General features: G+C 43.8%; 1 protein-coding gene across 5 annotated transcripts in view; it reads left to right on the forward strand.

Annotated features, from left to right (window-relative positions):
• Positions 1-19,772, forward strand: part of LOC137371164 (interleukin-6 receptor subunit beta-like) — a 111,587-nt gene that overhangs the window by 21,496 nt on the left and 70,319 nt on the right. For 4 of the 5 annotated variants that reach the window (XM_068033253.1, XM_068033235.1, XM_068033272.1 and 1 more), the window contains exon 2: positions 7,655-7,784. In XM_068033253.1, the coding sequence (XP_067889354.1) occupies positions 7,781-7,784 (4 nt within the window). In that variant the 5' untranslated portion in view covers positions 7,655-7,780. Of the gene's footprint in view, positions 1-2,840; positions 2,957-7,654; positions 7,785-19,772 lie in introns of all 5 variants that reach the window. The other variant, XM_068033245.1, reaches the window with a different exon arrangement.

Genomic DNA, 19,772 nt, shown 5'->3' on the forward strand with positions numbered 1-19,772 from the left:
GATGTTGATGATCACTGTGGGTAGGCTTTCCACGAGATGCAGCTACAGAAGGCTCCAAATAAATCTTACAGCAGGAAGGCAGCAACAAGGTTCAGTGCCCACACATTCGATGCAAGGTTCCTTCAAAGATGCAAAGTTCCTTCAAATATAGGAGGAAATGGGAATCTGCCACATTGGAAATACAGGGTTTATTTTCAAGAGAGAGATGAGCTGTCTTCTTCTGTGCGGGCAGAAACACCAAACAGTTCAAATTGAAACCAGAACTTTCCAAAAGTCCAGTCTTATGACATCTATAAATCTTGGCTTGTCACTTCTTTGTAAACATCTCTCCAAGTCAAAACAATCCCTGATGTGTTTTTATTTGCAAATAGGTGCCTTCAAGTAACTGTTTACAGTTTACTCTCAGTCCAAACCTTCCAGTAACTGTTTACAGTTCCATGAAATCCCTTTTCAGTTTTAAAATATAAATTCTCAAATTTTAACAAAAAAATGGAAACACTTGTAACAATAGGAACTTGGGAGCCAGAGTAGGCCATTCAGCCCATCGAACCTGCTCTGTCATTCAATAAGATCATGGCTGATCATCTACCTCAACACCACTTTCCTATGCTATCCCTATATCCCTTGATGTCATTAGTATCCAGATATCTGTCTTGAACATGCTCAATGATTGAGCTTCCACAGCCCTCTGGGGTAGAGAATTCTAAAGATGCACCACCCTCTGAGTGAAGAAATTTCTCCTTGTCTCAGTTTTAAATGGCCTATCCCTTATTCTGAGACCACATCCCCTGGTTCTAGACTCACCAGCCAGGGGAAATATCCTTTCTACCTCCACTCTGCCATGCCCTATAAGAATTTTGTAAGTTTCAATGAGACCACAGCTCATTCTTCAAAACTCTAAAGAATACAGGCCCAGCTTCCTCAATCTCTCCCCATAAGACAATCCCGCCATCCCAGGGATTAGTCTTGTGAACCTTCATTGCATTCCCTTCTGAAGACCCAAATACACCACATCTACTGGTTCTTCTTTATCTATGCTACAAGTAATAGCCTCAAAATATTCCCACAGGTTTATCAAGCATGATTTCCCTTTTATAAATCCATGTTGACTCTGCCCAATCATACGCTATTTTCTAAGTGTCTAGTTATCACATCCTTTATACAGATTCTGTTTCGCTACTACTGATGTCAAACTAACAAGTCTGTAGTTCCCCATTTTCTTTCTCCCTCCTTTCTTAAATAGCAGGGTTACATTTGCTACTTTCCAGTCTGCAGGAACCTTTCCAGAATCTATCAAATTTTGAAAGATAACCACCAATGCATCCGTTATCTCTATAGCTACCTCCTTCAACACTCTAACACGTAGCTCATCTGGTCCAGGGGATTTATCAACCTTCAATCCAGTTAATTTTTTACTTCCTCTTTATTAATACTAATTTCTTTCAGTTCCTCATTTTCACAAGTCCTTTGGTTGCTTAATATTGCTGGGAGATTTTGTGTATCTTCCTCCGTGAAGACAGACACAAAGTAATTGTTTAATTTCTCCGCTATTTCCCTATTCTTCATTATTCTGTCTCTACCTGTAATGGACCCACATTTATCCTTGCTAATTTTTACCTTTTCACATACCTAAAGAAGCTTTTACAGTCTGCCTTTATGTTTCTCACTGGCTTGCATTCATATTCACTTTTCCCTTTATCAGTTTCTTGATCATCCTTTGCTGGATTCTAAGTTGTTCCCAATGCTTGTGCTTACCACTTTTTTGACAACCTTATCAGCCACTTCCTTTGATCTAATGCAATATTTAGCTTCTTCTGTTAGCCACGGTTGATTCATCTTTCCAGTTGGGTTTTTGTGTCTTAGAGGAATGTATATTTGTTGTAGACCATGTAATACCTCTTTAAATACTAGCCATTGCCTGTCTATTGTCAAACCTTTTAGTCTATTTTCCTAATTCACCATAGCCAACTTTCCCCTCATACCTTCATAGTTTCCTTTGTTCAGATTTAAGACCCTAGTTTCAGAATGAACAATATCACTTTCAAACTTGATGTAAAATTCTATCATATTATGGTCACTATTTCCCAAAGGCTGCTTTACAGCAAGTTATTAATTAGCCCTTTCTCATTACCTAATACTAAATCTAAAATAGCCAAATCCCCAGTTTGTTCTTTAACGTACTGCTCCAGAAACCCATCTTGTACATGCTCCAGGAATTCATCCTACACAGCATTAGTGCTGATTAGGTCTACCCAGTCTATATGTAAATTGAAGTCGCCCATTATTACTGTATTACCCGTGTTACATGTACCTCTAATTTCCTGATTTATACCGTGTCTAACATTACCACTACTGTTTGGTGGCCTATAAACAACTCCCACCAATGTTTGCTGCACTTGCTGTTTCTTAGCTCCACCCAAATTGATTCTACATCTTGATCCTTCAATCTGAGATCCTCTGTCACTAATATACTGATCTCGTCCCTTATTAAGAGCACCCCCCCCCCCCCCACCTCCTTTTCCTTTTTGCCTTTCCACCCTAAATGTCGAATATCCTTGAATATTCATTTCCCAGTCTTGGTCACCCTGTAACCACCTTAGAAGAGCAGGGAAATTCTCCCAGAGTCCTGGCCAATGTTTATCCCTCAATCAACACCCCAAAAACAGATTATCTGGTCATTTGCTGTTTGAGGGACCTTGCTATACACAATTTAGCTTCCGTGTTTCTTACATTATAACAGTGAGTACACTTCAAAAAGTACTTCATTGATTGTAAAGTGCTTTAAGATGTCCTGAGATTGTGCAAAGTGCTATATAAATGCAAGTCTTTCTTTCTTATAGTCTTAGCTGATACATGAGTACGGAACTGAGGGAGTGCCACATTGCCAACGGCGTTGTCCTTTGGATAAGACATTAAATTGAGGCTCCACCTGCATGGTTCAGGGTGTTACGACCAGGTGAGAAAGAGGTCTAGGGTTCCCTTTCAGCCTTCACCTGGTCTAACTGTAACAGGGTTTAATTTTAAACACACCGTGTTTTTAGCTCCCCCTTGGTGAATCCTTGTTCACCGCTTTCCAATTATAAGACAAAGAAACCAGCACGAACAGGTTTTCTTAGGTTTAAAGAAGAAAAGTTGAAATTTATTAAACTTAAACTCTAATTCGGTTAAAGCCGATGGATACACGCCGCACCCCATGCCAGCATGCATACGCGATACATACATGCAAATAGAGACAGAAATGAGCAGAAGAAAAATGAAGTGGAAAGGTTTGAGGTAATATCTGAAGAGTTGTTACGGTTCTTCGAGCTCACTGTAGAGTCCTTAATTGTACGTAGATCTTGCTTTTCGTTGGGGCCCAGTACTCTTCTTAAACCTTGTTCACTGTAGGAAACTTTTGTCTCTTGGGGTTCATGTGTCTTCAATGGATTCAGAGGCTTGTAAGGAAGAGATGGGAGCAGACAGGAGAGATCTTCACAGTCCAGGAGCAAACAGCTTTCTGCCTTCCAACTTTCTGTGGCCAGTTCAAAATAAAACCCTGGATTAGCCAGGTAGTCATGTGACCAGCTGGTGGATTGTATCCTCCTTAGCAGGCTCTGGATTGGGCTTCCTCACCTTCGATGTCTGTTAGTATGTAAATGTTATTTTTCCAGCCATGACTGATCTGTTTAACAAGTCATTTCCTCACTGTAACAACAATTAAAAATCAATGTTCATGACAAAATTAATGTGCCTTATTCTTGTCAGGTGGGGTCTAGCATGACAAGGGTAATGTTAAAAATCCTTTTAAGAGCCTAGAGTATTCTCAGGATCCTGCCAAACACTTTCCCTTGACTAACTCCACCAACAACAGATTAATTGTTAATCTCATTGCAGTTTGTTGGATATTACTCTGTGCAAAATGACTGCCATGTTCAGAGGGAACCTTTCTCTTTGTATGTGTATCCAGTCAATTTAAATCTTTCCTGATACTAACATTTCTAAATCAATATTTACCAATGGGGCATAATGGCTAAAAACAGACTTTTCCAAATCACAAGGCTGACAAAATGCAAAACCAGCAAGTAATAAATCAGAATGTTTATTGACACCACTGTGTCAGCCAATGAGCTGGAGGCTGGGTAGAACTTACGGCAGGACTTATAGCAAACAAAGTATATTTACTCAGCAAACAGAGTCTACGTAAAAAGAAGGTCTACAAACTGCGGGGGAAAAAAACTCATGACCAAAACTATGGCAATGTCCTTTTTCACATAGGGAACTGGGCATTCCGAGTGGCAGGGGTCAGGAAAATTGACCATATGGAGTAGAAATTAGTCACTAATAATTAGCCCCATTGATGGAAAATGAGTGCAAAATTACCTATTTCAAATGTGTCCCAAAGATGCCTGCGAAACATCCAACATATTGGGCTTGGGCAATCTAAAACAGGCATTAGTGCCCTCGTATATGCTAATGAAGGGCCTAACAGATGTTTCAGGACCCCCTTAGAAATTGGGCTGCCCAGAGCAGAGCAGGAATAGATCCAGCCAAACATACGGGCACCACTGAAAAGATAAGTTCAAATTTAAAAAAGATTCACATGGAGACAGGAGGAGCAGCAGTGCTCCTCCCAGCTTCACAACATTCCTGAGAGCTACTGCCGGCTGAATTGAACCCCCCCCCACCACCTGCTGTATTCACCATTAGCACCTACCTAGGGCTGCTACCACTGAGCCAAGAGCCCAAAGTTAGTTTCCTGAAATGGATGGGCTACCCATGGAGGTACGGCAGACACTGGCAGTGTGTTAAACTTATTGAAAGGAGGCCTAATTTTGGACTAGCACAGGGTTTCTGGTTGGCGTGTGTACTGACTGTGTAGTGCCGACTCTGGGCCTAAAAACAGGTTCAGACGCATTTCTACCCTCTATCAACGTAAATAGGACTGATCTGGCTGAGTGGGCTGAGTGTTGCAGGCTGGAATGCCAAGACCTCCATATAGTGCTGGACTGGATGTCATGACAACAGTGACCACACTTGAAATTATTTCATTGTATGTGAAGTACTTTGGGACATTTCTGAGAGAATATGATAATTTGCTAAGATCTACTAACTTAAAACAAACCAGACAATGAATATTGCAGTTTCTTGGTCTCTGTACCAAGTAGTGCAATTACCCACTGAGCCATTGGGATTACTTAATATTAGTAAATTAAACTGCATACAGAACCTTTAAAATTAGAATCGTACTCAACCACAATCTATAACCTCATGGCTCGGCATATCCCCCACTCTACCATTGTCATCAAGCTGGGGGACCAACCCTGGTTCAATGAAAAGTGCAGGAGGGCATGCCAGGAGCAGGACCAGGCATACCTCAAAATGAGGTGTCAACCTGGTGAAGCTACAACCTTGCGTGCCAAACAGTGAAAGCAGCTTGCGATAGACAGAGCTAAGCGATCCCACAATCAAAGGATCAGATCTAAGCTCTGCAGTCCTGCCACATCCAGTCGTGAATAGTGGTGGATATTTGAACAACTGACAGGAGGAGTAGGCTTCATAAATATCCCCATCCTCAATGATGGAGGAGCCCAGCACATCATTGCAAAAGACAAGGCTGAAGCATTTGCATCATCTTCAGCCAGAAGTGCAGAGTGGATGATCCATCTCAGCCCCCTCCTGAGGTTCCCAGCATCACAGATGCCAGTCCTCAGCCAATCCGATTCACTCCATATGATATCAAGAAATGGCTGAAGGCACTGGATAGTGCAAAGACTATGGGCCCTGACAACATTCTGGAAATAGTATTGAAGACTTGTGCTCCAGAACTAGCTGTACCTCAGCCAAGCTGATCCAGTACAGCTACAACACTGGCACCTTACCGGCAATGTGGAAAATTGCCCAGGTATGTCCTGTACACAAAAAAGAACAAATCCAATCAGCTGGTTGGAGTCATGCCTAGCACAAAGGAAGATGGTTGCGGTTGTTGGAGGTCAGTCATCTCAGCTCCAGGACATCACTGCAGGAGTTCCTCAGGGTAGTGTCCTAGGCCCAACCATCTTCAGCTGCGTCATCAATGACCTTCCTTCAATCATAAGGTCAGAAGTGGGGATGTTTGCACAATGTTCAGCACCATTCGTGACTCCTCAGATACTGAAGCAGCTCATGTCCATATGTAGCAATACCTGGACAACATGCAGGCTTGGGCTGATAAGTGGCAAGTAACATTCATGCCACACAAGTGCCAGGCAATGACCATCTCTAACAAGAGAGAATCTAACCATCTGCCCTTGACATTCAATGGCATTACCATTGCTGAATCCCCCACATATCAACATCCTAAGGGTTACCATTGACCAGAAACTGAACTGGAACAGCCATATAAATACCATGGCGACAAGAGCAGGTCAGAGGCTGGAAATTCTGCAATGAGTAACTCACCTCCTGACTCCCCAAAGCCTGTCCACCATCTACAAGGCACAAGTCAGTAGTGTGATGGAATACTCTCCACTTGCCTGGATGGGTGCAAAGCAGTCCGCTTGATTGGCACACCATTTACCACTTTCAACATTCACTCCCTCCACCACTGACACACAGTTGCAGCAGTGTGTACTATATACAAGATGCACTGCAGCAGTTCACCAAGCTCCTTCGACAGCACCTTCCAAACCCGCGACCTCTACCACCTAGAAGGACAAGGGCAGCAAATGCATAGGAACACCCCCACGTTCAACTTCCCCTCCAGGCCACACACCATCCTGACTTGGAACTATATCGCTGTTACTTCGCTGTCGCTGGGTCAAAATCCTGGAACTCCCTTCCTAACAGCACTGTGGATATACCTACACCTCAAGGACTGCAGCAGTTCAAGAAGGCAGCTCATCACCACCTTCTCAAGGGCAATTAGGGATGAGCATTATATGCTCCTGAGCCCGCTTGGGTGAACAGTGGGACCACTGATGGGATTTTAGCAGTGACAGCCAATTAAGTGGTTGCCGCCAGATCCGCTGTCCCGTTAAAGACTGCGGCCTCCCTGTCTGAGCTGCAGGCCCAATCAGAGGGCCGGGCCGCTCAGCAATCTCGGCTGCACCACCAATAGAGTTGGCTGCTGCAGAGGCTGTAGGGAGAAGGAGAGGGCACCTTCAACTTGAGGCACCCTGGGAGGGCCGGGAAGAAACTTTCATAATATGCCAAGACCAGGAAGACAGGCCCCGGAGATTGGAGGGGTCAACCCGAGTGTGGGGGTGGGGGTGCCCATTGCCTCTGGGGGTCCCCACCATGGGACATAGAGCATCCAGAATGAAAAGGCCATCCCCCGGGAAGCCACTAGGAGGCTGCTTTGATGTACCTAGCACTCTCCCCTTGTGGCTAGGGGGTGTTGGGGGGCCGTTCCAACTCTGATAAAATGCCAGTAAGGGCGTAAAGTGGCCATTAATGGGCCAGTTAATTGGTTTAATTGGCTGCCCACCTGCAGTTGGCGGGCGGCCCAGCCGCTGCTGTTCCCACCTTTCGATATATCCCGTGGCTTCCCTCTCGATGCCTTCCACCACGGTTTTACCAACCATCCCGCCTCCCAGCTTGTATCCAGAGGACTGGTAAAATCCTGGTCTTTGTCACAACAATGAATTCTGAGGCAAGGTCAATACCCACAACGTTAATTTGCATTTTCTTTTTTCAGATGTTGATGGTTCTGCTGTCCATTTCCTACATACGTAGTTCTCAGTTCTGAAGAATTGAAATGGTTATTGATGATACTGCATGATTATGCTCTGGATAGACAAATACTCCTCAGGATTTATCGACAATGCGTAAGTTTTATTGAGTGGTTCAATAGAAATTAACTTGCTTGTTCTCGCCACACATGCTGACTAAATTAGCTGAATGCAGCATTTTCTATTTTTATTACTGTTTGTAGATATTTATATGAGGTAAACAAATGCTGTGTGATCCAATTAAGTAATTAAACAAGAATGTCACCGTTAATGAAGGTGATCACTGCCCTCACAATCTAAGCTAGCAGCATCTTTGGACAATTACTCACATCACAATGGTTTTTCACAGACTGAATAAGGGGACATTTATTACAACTTTCAGCTTTCAAATGGACATTGTCATTCTTGATATGCGTATCGACCCCTTTGTCCCAATTTTGACAGCTTCAGCACTCTGGGATCTGTATTCTGGAATTCCCTCCCTAAACCCCTTCGCCTGTCTAACTCTCTCTTGACATAGAGCCATAGAGTTATACAGCACAGAAATAGGTCCTTTGGCCCATCGTGTCTGTGCCGGCCATACAGCACCCAACTATTCGAATCCCATATTCCTGCACTGGGCGCATAGCCCTGTATGCTATTTCAAGTGCTCATCTAAATATTTCTTAAATGTTGTGAGGGTTCCTGCCTCCACTACCTTTTCAGGCAGTGCGTTCCAGATTCCAACCACCCTCTGGGTGAAAAAATGTTTCCTCAATTCTCCCCTAAACCTCCTGCCCCTTATCATAAATCTATGCCCCCTGGTTCTTGACCCCTCCGCTAAGGGAAAAAGTTTCCGCCTATCTAACCAATCAATGCCCCTCATAATCTTGTGCACCTCAATCATGTCTCCCCTCAGCCTTCACTGCTCCAAGGAAAACAACCTTAGCCTTTTCAGTCTCTCTTCATAGCTGAAATGCTCCAGCCCAGGCAACATCCTGGTGAATCTCCTCTGCACCCTCTCCAGTGCAATCACATCCTTCCTATAGTGCGGTGACCAGAACTGTACACAATACTCCAGCTGTGGCCTAACTAGCATTTTATATAGCTCCATCATAACCTCCCTGCTCTTATATTCTATGCCTCGGCTATTAAAGGCAAGTATCCCATATGTCTTCCTAACCACCTTATCTACCTGTGCTGCTGCCTTCAGTGATCTATGGACAAGTACACCAAGGTCCTTCTGACTTTCTGTACTTCCTAGGGTCCTACCATCCATTGTAAATTCCCTTGCCTTGTTCGTCCTCCTAAAATACATTACCTCACACTTTTCAGGATTAAATTCCATTTGCCACTGCTCCGCCCATTTTACCAGCCCATCTATATCGTCCTGTAATCTAAGAATTTCCTCCTCACTATTTAGGACACCACCAATTTTTGTGTCATCTGCAAACTTATTGATCACACCTCCTATATTCACATCTAAATAATTAATGTACACGACAAACAGCAAGGGTCCCTGCACCGATCCCTGTGGTACACGACTGGTCACTGGCTTCCAATCGCAAAAACAGCCTTCGACCATTACCCTCTGCCTCCTGCCACTAAGGCAATTTTTGATCCAATTTGCCAAATTGCCCTGAACCCCATGGACTCTTACCTTCTTAACCAATCTCCCATGCGGGACCTTATCAAAAGCCTTACTGAAATCCATGTATACTACATCTACTGCTTTACCCTCATCGACACATCTAGTCACCTCCTCGAAAAATTCAATCAAGTTGCTTAGACCCGATCTTCCCCTGACAAAGCCATGCTGACTATCCCTGATTAATCCCTGCCTCTCCAAGTGAAGATTAATCCTGTCCCCCAGAATTCTTTCCAATATTTTCCCAACCACTGATGTTAGACTCACCGGCCTGTAATTACCTGGTTTATCCCTGCTACCTGCTTGAATAATGGCACCACATTTTCTGTCCTCCAGTCCTCTGGTATCTCTTCTGTGGTCAGAGAGGATTTGAAAATTTGTGTCAGAGCCCCTGCTATCTCTTCCCTTGCCTCACATAACAGCCTGGGAAACATCTCATCTGGGCCTGAGGATTTATCCACATTTAAGCCCGCTAAAACAGCTAATACTTCCTCCCTTTCAATGCTAATATATCACAATCCCCCTCCCTGATCTCCACACCTACATCGTCCTTCTCCACAGTGAACACAGATGAAAAGTAATCATTTAAAACCTCACCTATGTCCTCCGGCTCCACAAAACGATTGCCACGTTGGTACCTACTCTTTCCCTGGTAATCCTCTTGCCCTTAATATACTGATAAAACACCTTGGGATTTTCCTTTCTCTTGCCCACCAGTGTTTCTTCATGCCCCCTCTCAGCTCTCCTAATTACTTTTTTAAGTGTCACCCTACACTTGCTATACTCCTCTAGTGCCTCCGCTGTTTTCAGTGCTTGGGATCTGCCGTAAGCCCCCTTTTTTTTCCTGATCCAATTCTCTATACCCCTTGACATCCAGGGTTCCCTGGGTCTGTTAGTCCTACCCTTCACCTTAACGGGTACATGTTGGCTCTGAACCCTCACTATTTCCTCTTTGAATGACTCCCACAATGGTAACCAATGCAATGACTGGGAATGAAACTCAGGTCAACTGCTTGGAAGGCAGCCATGCTCACCGCTATACCACCATCGCCCACTGCTATCTCAGTCCATATTGTCCATAAAACTGACATCTTTGACAGTGCTTTTGGTCACCCTTCCTAATATCTCCTTTGCTTGGCATTCATTCTTTTTGGTTATACTTCTGTAGATGCTTTGGGATATTTTCTATATTAAAGGTGCTACATAAATGCTATGTAATTAGTGTAAGTGAATGATGATGGTTGCTTGATGGTAGGGGATGCTTTGCTGCTAATTGTGCCCATTTTTAGATTTTCAGTTTTGTTTCGGGTGGGGTCTTTTTGAGTTAACTGTGATATAGAATGAATTTGCCCTGTGAGCACTGTGGGTGTACCTACACCCCAAGGACTGCAGCGATTCAAGAAGTCAGCTCACCACCACCTTCTCAAGGGCAATTAGGGATGGGCAATAAATGCTGGCCTAGCCAGCAACGCCCACATCCCACAAATGAATAAAAAAATAAATAACCTTCATGAACATCGCTATTAGATCTGAAAAAAATAGTGGCTTTGTAACATGGTGCATGTGTATTGAAAATTACAATTCATTTCCTGATTTGCTGTTACTTCCACATTCCCATAAATGGTAACTGCGTTTGAGATTAAGTAAGGATCTTACACTGTAGCATGTATAGCTTAAATCTTCCACTACCCTATTTTAATCATGGCATCATTGCTATGGCAAAATTCCTGCGGTTTAGAGATCATTTTTGACATTTATTTTCCATGTTTTTTGATATTTCCATTAAATTACTCATGTGCCTGCTTCAGGTTGACTGTATCAGCAAGTTTTAGGAGCTATTTCCCTGAGACAGCACTTCACGTTACAGGGACTCATAGCAGGAATTTGGACTCGGAGATCAATAGTGCTGGATGACTCTCGATTCATTAATTTAATGGATAGAGAAAAATACGTCACATGCTGACCTCCACATCCAAATTCCTAAAATCCTAACATTCCCAGGATACTAAACCCTGTGATGAAAAAGCTAATTCGCAATTTTTTTCCTCTTAGCTATTGAATTTAAGTAACTCTGTTTGGTGTTTCCTGCTCAGGGCAAGTGATTCCAGTGGACAAGTAAACAATTTAAAGCTTTCAATCTTAGTGTTGAAATTTTCAATTGACCTAGCCTCAACAGCTTTCTGGGACAAGAACTCCAGATTTCCATTCCCCTTTTTGTGAAGAAGTATTTCCTGACATCACCCTTGAATGGCCTAGATCCAATGCCAATGTCATGCCCCTTGTTCTGGACTGACCCACGAGAGGAAATAGTTTTTTTTATCAACTTCTTTAATCATTATAAAAACTTCAATTAGATCACCCCTTAATCTGCTGTATTCAAAGGCAAACAAGTCCAGTCTACGCAACTAAGACATATGGGCTGGATTTTATGAACTGGCACTCCTGACATAGAACTTTGTGCAATGGGGGCATATATCAGGAATACCAGTATGGAGATCAGTGCCTGACATGATTTTAATAGATGGAAAATCCCAGACATGTGATAGGCTCAACATCCGAATTCCTAATATGCATTCCTGTTCTGCAGACCTTTGCACTGGGAGCCTAAAATCTATCCCTTGGTCTCCTTGCAGCCCTTGCTGCTTGATTGAAAGTAATTAAATTGCCCCCCACTCTGCCGTAGGACTAGTTCAAGTGGTTAAGTGAAAAGCTTTAAGAACTTTCAAAGGATTGAATCATGAACCTAGAAAGAACTGTGATATGAATGAGTTCACATAAAATTCCTCTATCCAGTACTTTAATGCAGGAATGGACACGGGTTTAAATCCACGGCAGATAGTGAAATTTGAATTCAATTAATAAATCTGGAATTAAAAAGCGAGTCTAATGATGACCATAAAACCATTGTCGATTGCTGTAAAAAAACCCATCTGGTTCACTCACGATCTTGAGGGAAGGAAATCTGCCGTCCTTACATGCTTTGGCCTAAGCGTGATTCCACACCCACAGCAATGTGGTTGACTCTTAAAATGCCCTCTGAAATGGCCTAGTAAGCCACTCAGTTCAAGGGCAAATTCAGGATGGGCAATAAATGCTGGCCGAGCCAGCGATGCCTACATCCCACAAAACGAATTGAAAATCAAAAAGAATTAACCCATTTATAATAATAAACAAAATAACATTGTGTGAATGCTTGAAGTGTTTGTTCACTAAAATGATTAACACTAATAGTGAGTTTTTTTTAAAATAGTAACACTTTCTATAAAAGGAGGGTATTTCTTATCAGCACAAACATTACATTTAATTTTGTTTCCTCTTTGCTAATTCTGAATTCTCATCAGAACTAGCGTTGCATAGGGGATAACTGACTATTCTTTCCTCTTTTTAAGGAAGTAAATATAATGAATTACTGGAGAGCAATGAAAACAGTGCTTTAGTTTTGGTTGAGAAACGTGCATTGAATTGAATGGACATGGCACAGGATCATTGACTTGTGGTGACTCTTTGAAAGATATGGTGCTTTACTTTAGAGTGTGATAAGTGATAAGTGTGATTCGTCTCATCGCTCCTCCCATGCCAACATTTTTAAAATTATTTATTCATGGGATGTGTGCGTCGCTGGCCAGGCCAGCATTTATTACCCATCCCTAATTGCCCTTGAGAAGGTGGTGGTGAGCTGCGTTCTCGAACCGCTGCAATCCATGTGAGGTATGTACACCCACAGTGCTGTTAGGAAGGGAGTTCCAGGATTTTGACCCAGCGGCAGGGAAGGAACGGCGATATAGTTCCAAGTCAGGATTGTGTGTGACTTGGAGGGGAACTTGCAGGTGGTGGTGTTCCCATGCATTTGCTGCCCTTGTCCTTCTAGGTGGTAGAGGTTGCAGGTTTGGAAGGTGCTGTCTAAGGAGCCTTGGTGTATTGCTGCAGTGCATCTTGTAGATGGTACGCACTGCTGCCACTGTGCATCGGTGGTGGAGGGAGTGAATGTTTGTGGATGGGGTACCAGTCAAGCGGACTGCTTTGTCCTGGATGGTGTTGAGCTTCTTGAGTGTTGTTGGAGCTGCACCCATCCAGGCAAGTGGAGAGTATTCCATCACACTGCTGACTTGTGCCTTGTAGATGGTGGACAGACTTTGGGGAGTCAGGAGGTGAGTCACGTGCTGCAGGATTCCTAGCCTCTGACCTGCTCTTGTAGCCACAGTATTTATATGGCTAGTCCAGTTCAGTTTCTGGTCAATGGTAACCCCTAGGATGTTGATAGTGGGGGATTCAGCGATCGCAATGCCATTGAATGTCAAGGGGAGATGGTTAGATTTTCTCTTGTTGGAGATGGCCATTGCCTGGCACTTGTGTGGTGCAAATGTTACTTGCCAGTTATCAGCCCAAGCCTGGATATTGTCCAGGTCTTGCTGCATTTCTAAACGGACTGCTTCAGTATCTAAGGAGTCGCAAATGGCGCTGAACACTGTGTAATCATCAGCGAACATCCCCACTTCTGACCTTATGATTGAAGGAAGGTCATTGATGAAGCAGCTGAAGATGGTTGGGCCTAGGACACTACACTAAGTAACCCCTGCAGTGATGTCCTGGAGCTGAGATGATTGACCTCCAACAGCCACAACCATCTTCCTTTATGCTAGGTATGACTCCACCCAGCGGAGAGTTGTCCCCCTGATTCCCATTGACTTCAGTTTTGCCAGGGCTCCTTGATGCCATACTCAGTCAAATACTGCCTTGATGTCAAGGGCAGTCACTCTCCCCTCACCTCTTGAGTTCAGCTCTTTTGTCCATGTTTGAACCAAGGCTGCAATGAGGTCAGGAGCTGAGTGGCTCTGGCAGAACCCAAACTGAGCATCACTGAGCAGGTTATTGCTAAGCCAATGCCGCTTGATAGCACTGTTGATGACACCTTCCATCACTCTACTGATGATTGAGAGTAGACTGATGGGGCAGTAATTGGTTGGGTTGGACTTGTCCTGCTTTTTGTGTACAGGACATACCTGGGCAATTTTCCACATTGCCGGGTAGATGCCAGTGTTGTAGCTATAGTGGAACAGCTTGGCTAGGGGCGCGGCAATTTCTGGAGCACAGGTCTTCAGTACCATTGCCGGAATATTGTCAGGGCCCATAGCCTTTGCAGTATCCGGTGCCTTCAGTCATTTCTTGATATCACGCGTAGTGAATTGAATTTGCTGAAGTCTGGCATCTGTGATGCTGGGGACTTCAGGAGGAGGCTAGATGAATCACCAACTCGGCACTTCTGGCTGAAGATTGTTGCAGATGCTTCTGCCTTATCTTTCGCACTGATGTGCTGGGTTCCCCCATCATTGAGGATGGGGATATTTGTGGAGCCACCTCCTCCAGCTGGTTGTTTAATTATCCACCACCATTCACGGCTGGATGTGGCAGGACTGCAGAGCTTAGATCTGATCCGCTGGTTATGGGATCGCTTAGCTCTGTCTATCACATGCTGCTTATGCAGTTTGGCACACAAGTAGACCTGGGTTGTAACTTCACCAGGTTAGAGTCATAGAGTTATACAGCATAGAAACAGGCTCTTTGGCCATCAAGCACCTACCTATTCTAATCCCATTTTCCAGCACTTGGCCCGTAGCCTTGTATGCTATGGCATTTCAAGTGCTCATCTAAATACTTCTTAAATGTTGTGATGATTCCTGCCTTTACCACCTCTTCAGGCAGTGTGTTCCATATTCCAACCACCCTCTGGGTGAAAAATATTTTCCTCAAATCCCCTCTAAACCTCCTGCCCCTTACCTTAAATCTATGCCCCCTGGTTATTGATCCCTCTGCTCAGGGAAAAAGTTTATTCCTATCTAATCTATCAATGCCCCTCATGATTTTGTATACCTCAATCATGTCCCCGCTCAGCCTTCTCTGCTCTAAAGAAAACAACCCTAGCCTTTTCAGTCTCTCTTCATAGCTGAAATGCTCCAGCCCAGGCAACATCCTGGTGAATCTCCTCTGCACCCTCTCCAGTGCAATAACATCCTTCCTATAGTGTGGTGCCCAGACCTGTACACAGTACTCCAGCTGTGGCCTAACTAGTGTCTTATACAGCTCCATCAATACCTCCCTGCTCTTATATTCTATGCCTCAGCTAATAAAGGCAAGTATCCCATATGCCTTCCTAACCACCTTATCTACCTGTGCTGCTGCCTTCAGTGATGCCTCATTTTGAGGTATGCCTGGTGCTGCTCCTGGCATGCCCTCCTGTGCTCTTCATTAAACCAGTGTTGGTCCCCCGGCTTGATGGCAATGGTAGAGTGGGGAATATGCCGGGCCATGAGGTTACAGAATGTGGTTGGGTACAATTATGCTGCTGCTGATGACCCACAGCGCCTCATGGATGCCCAGTTTTGCATTGCTAGATCTGTTCAAAATCTATCACATTTAGGATGGTGGTAGTGCCACACAACACGATGGAGGGTATCCTCAATGTGAATGCGTGACTTCGTCTCATTTCCTGGTGGCTAAGTATTGAGATGAATTTGTTGCATGAGCTGCTATTTGTGCTGCTCCCTGGGCAGCCTGGTGCTGTATCCTTAGAATTAGAATTAGAATTAGAACATTACAGCGCAATACAGGCCCTTCGGCCCTCGATGTTGCACCGACCTGTGAAACCATCTGACCTACACTATTCCATTTTCATCCATATGTCTATCCAATGACCACTTAAATGCCCTTAAAGTTGGCGAGTCTACTACTGCTGCAGGCAGGGCGTCCCACGCCCCTACTACTCTCTGAGTAAAGAAACTACCTCTGACATCTGTCCTATATCTATCACCCCTCAACTTAAAGCTATGTCCCCTCATGTTTGCCATCACCATCCGAGGAAAAAGACTCTCACTATCCACCCTATCTAACCCCCTGATTATCTTATATGTCTCTATTAAGTCACCTCTCCTCCTCCTTCTCTCCAACGAAAACAACCTCAAGTCCCTCAGCCTTTCCTCGTAAGACCTTCCTTCCATACCAGGCAACATCCTAGTAAATCTCCTCTGCACCCTTTCCATAGCTTCCACATTCTTCCTATAATGCGGTGACCAGAACTGCACGCAATACTCCAGGTGCGATCTCACCAGAGTTTTGTACAGCTGCAGCATGACCTCGTGGCTCCGAAACTCGATCCCCCTACTAATAAAAGCTAACACACCATATGCCTTCTTAACAGCCCTATTAACCTGGGTAGCAATCTTCAGGGATTTATGCACCTGGACACCAAGATCTCTCTGCTCATCTACACTACCAAGAATCTTCCCATTAGCCCAGTACTCTGCATTCCTGTTACTCCTTCCAAAGTGAATCACCTTGCACTTTTCCGCATTAAACTCCATTTGCCATCTCTCAGCCCAGCTCTGCAGCCTATCTATGTCCCTCTGTACCCTACAACATCCTTTGGCACTATCCACAACTCCACCGACCTTAGTGTCATCCGCAAATTTACTAACCCACCCTTCTACACCCTCTTCCAGGTCATTTATAAAAGTGACAAACAGCAGTGGCCCCAAAACAGATCCTTGCGGTACACCACTAGTAACTAAACTCCAGGATGAACATTTGCCATCAACCACAACCCTCTGTCTTCTTTCAGCTAGCCAATTTCTGATCCAAAGCTCTAAATCACCTTCAACCCCATACTTCCGTATTTTCTGCAATAGCCTACCGTGGGGAACTTTACATGTGCAGGTTTTAGAGTGGACTGGTAGGGGGTAACTGATCCAGAAGAAAGAAAATCTAATGGACCCAACTGAAGTCAATGAAGCCCTATGTGATGCTTGTCTGCAAATGAAGCTCTGTCTTTTGGGGCCAGGAAAGACAGTCCTCTTCAATCTGGTACTCCAGGCATTTATGGAAGCCATGTAAGCATTTATTGAAGAAGTAAAGACTACTATTAGGGCCTTTGCCATGGGGCCATTTCAGTTCTTGCCACTAGAGCTGTAACACGATCAACTGTGGGTTGCAGAAGTATCAATCAATCCTCTAATGTCTTGCAAATACTGCAAGTGAACTCCTCCACCCTGTTGTCATCTGTAGCACACAGCGTGGTGGCATGGCACCTAGTTCTTGCACCAATGCTTAACTAGCCTCAAACATTGTCTTTTTATCAACAGGATCTGTGAGATCCAGATCCCCAAGCTTTTCGGCCAAGGGGCTGAATAACTTGACCCTCCAGCCAGCAATGCTGTCCTTTCCATATTCTACCTGCAGCTACCATGCCAACTCATGCTTTGTGTGTCCCTTCTGGCTGACTAACTTGCTAGGAGTTGACTGTCCTCCTACTGGTGCTTGTGACTGATACAGTGATTGAGGATGGTATGGAGTGACAGCCTGAATATGGTGGAGACCTCATCCACCAACAAAAGCAACGGTGTTAAAATCTGATATCAGTCGGAATGGCGAGGAAAATAGAGCTGCTTCATTTTAATTGCTCGCCTGCTCTGTTTCCACCCCCCCTCCCCGCCCCCTACACCCAGCAGGGCCAGTTAGAATTGGCCTCTGTGATTGTTCTTGAGATATCACCAGATATAATTAATTATCTGTGTATTTGTAAATAGACACACATCCATTTTAGGAGCAATTTTGTGCAATGTAAATTGATGTGAAGTTCTTTTCTGTCACATGTGCTGACCATACTCACATGTCCTACCTTCCTGGTCTGAATGGCTTTCTACCAGCCAGGACAGTGCATTTATCTACTGAATCGTCATAGGGTCTATGTTGAAGAAGCTGTTCTATATCCGCTTTAGGGCTTATTGTATTTCTTGTAGAATTTCAAACATTATTTACAAAATTCAGAGACTTAAAGTTGGAAATAAAGTTACCTGGAGCTGCTAAGTTATGGCAGGCTGTGGCTGCCTTAGTGCTGAACACTGGGGATGTATTAGAGCTGAGGCTCTTGAGTTCTTGATCTGAACTCCACAGCTCCAGATTTATCTCTGAGAACATGGTCTGTCACAAGGGTTCAATCATTTATTTTTTTGTGCAGTGGAAAATTATGGAGAAAGAAACATTTCAAGGGAAAAATGTTTTTGTTTGTGCCTTTTACTGGAAAATAATCAGGGAAATATGTTCAGAACAAACAGTGAAAATGAAAAGGATGCAGTACATTACAATATCTGACAGGGCACCAAGAGGAACAATTGTCAGAAAGCTTCTTATGCATTTCCTGTCTGTGTGTAGGAAAACCCATTGTTATTGTGATCCACAATAGGATTTGAAACAAGTATCCTAAGCAGCAGGAACTTCCAGAGCTAATGTTTTGATACAGTTGTGCAATCTAGCAGCCAAGGTGTGAGTTCCTGCCTTTGTCTCATTTCTTCTGAAACCACCTAAAATGTCCAACATTTATCTGAAAGAAAGCCAAATAGATCAAACACTGGGCTTATACTTATAGCTGCACAAGTGAGGATCACAGCCATTTTCTGGAGAAAGCTGATTGCTTCTAAGTGTTGCCATCAGGGGAAAAAATAACATGCTTTCTAAATATTATTGTTGCTGATTCTTTTGTTATTGCCAAGTGGTAAAGGGTGTAGGTGAACTCCCAACTGACAGCAGCAAGAGTTTTTGTTACTAGGGATTTAACCCGTTTGTGTTTTATTTGTCATATAAACGGACAGTGACAGGTTTTCTTGTAGGTTTAAAACTGAAGATGAACTATTTATTGAACAATATTCATTCCCGAAATTGTTGCAACCGCACCTGCACCTGCATTCACTTGCATGCGCGTGCACACACAAGAGATATCAGAGAGGAAAGAGGGAAAGTGGATTGAAGTGAGGTAGGTTTTCGGGGTTCATGGTAAACCTGTTGAATCTTCTCAGAGGTCAGTTTCTTTTTTAAAGTTACAGGCCTGGATTTTGTAGATTTCTCAGGTAGCTGATTGTTTAATCTAGAGATGGGGGATCACCTTCAGTTCTCTTCACAGGCTGAAGTGTAGAATTTACAGCAGGGTACCTTCTTTGGCTTTGGCTGGATTTCTCCCAACTCTCAGCTGGACAGACTTTAGTGATTTTTGCCCTTTTTTTCTCTCTCTCTCTCCAGAGAGCTACTTTTAAAGTCGAAATGGTCTCACATCTTGCCTTTGTTGGGAGACACAGATCTTCCTCCTTGTGGTGAATGACAATGGCTCAGGATGTGGCTATTTCACACCTTTTTTGTTTCAGAAGAACTCATTCAATTCAAAAATGTCTCTTGATGGGTTCAGGATGGGTGCAATTGACACATCTTAGCTTGGAATGTATCCTTTTGTCCTTAACAGACTGTAAGACAGGTTGAATGTACAGTTTGACCTTCAGTGGCCATTTTGCAGCACATTATCCACTTTATAAAGGAAAAGTCAATTTTTATAGCTCTTCATTTTGAGATCTGCATTTCAATTGCTGCATGTCATGTGAGCATGGCACTGCTTTAAAATAATTGTTGCACTGGCAGACATC

Source organism: Heterodontus francisci, chromosome 1 (genome assembly GCF_036365525.1).
Source record: "Heterodontus francisci isolate sHetFra1 chromosome 1, sHetFra1.hap1, whole genome shotgun sequence".
Lineage (NCBI taxonomy): Eukaryota > Metazoa > Chordata > Chondrichthyes > Heterodontiformes > Heterodontidae > Heterodontus > Heterodontus francisci.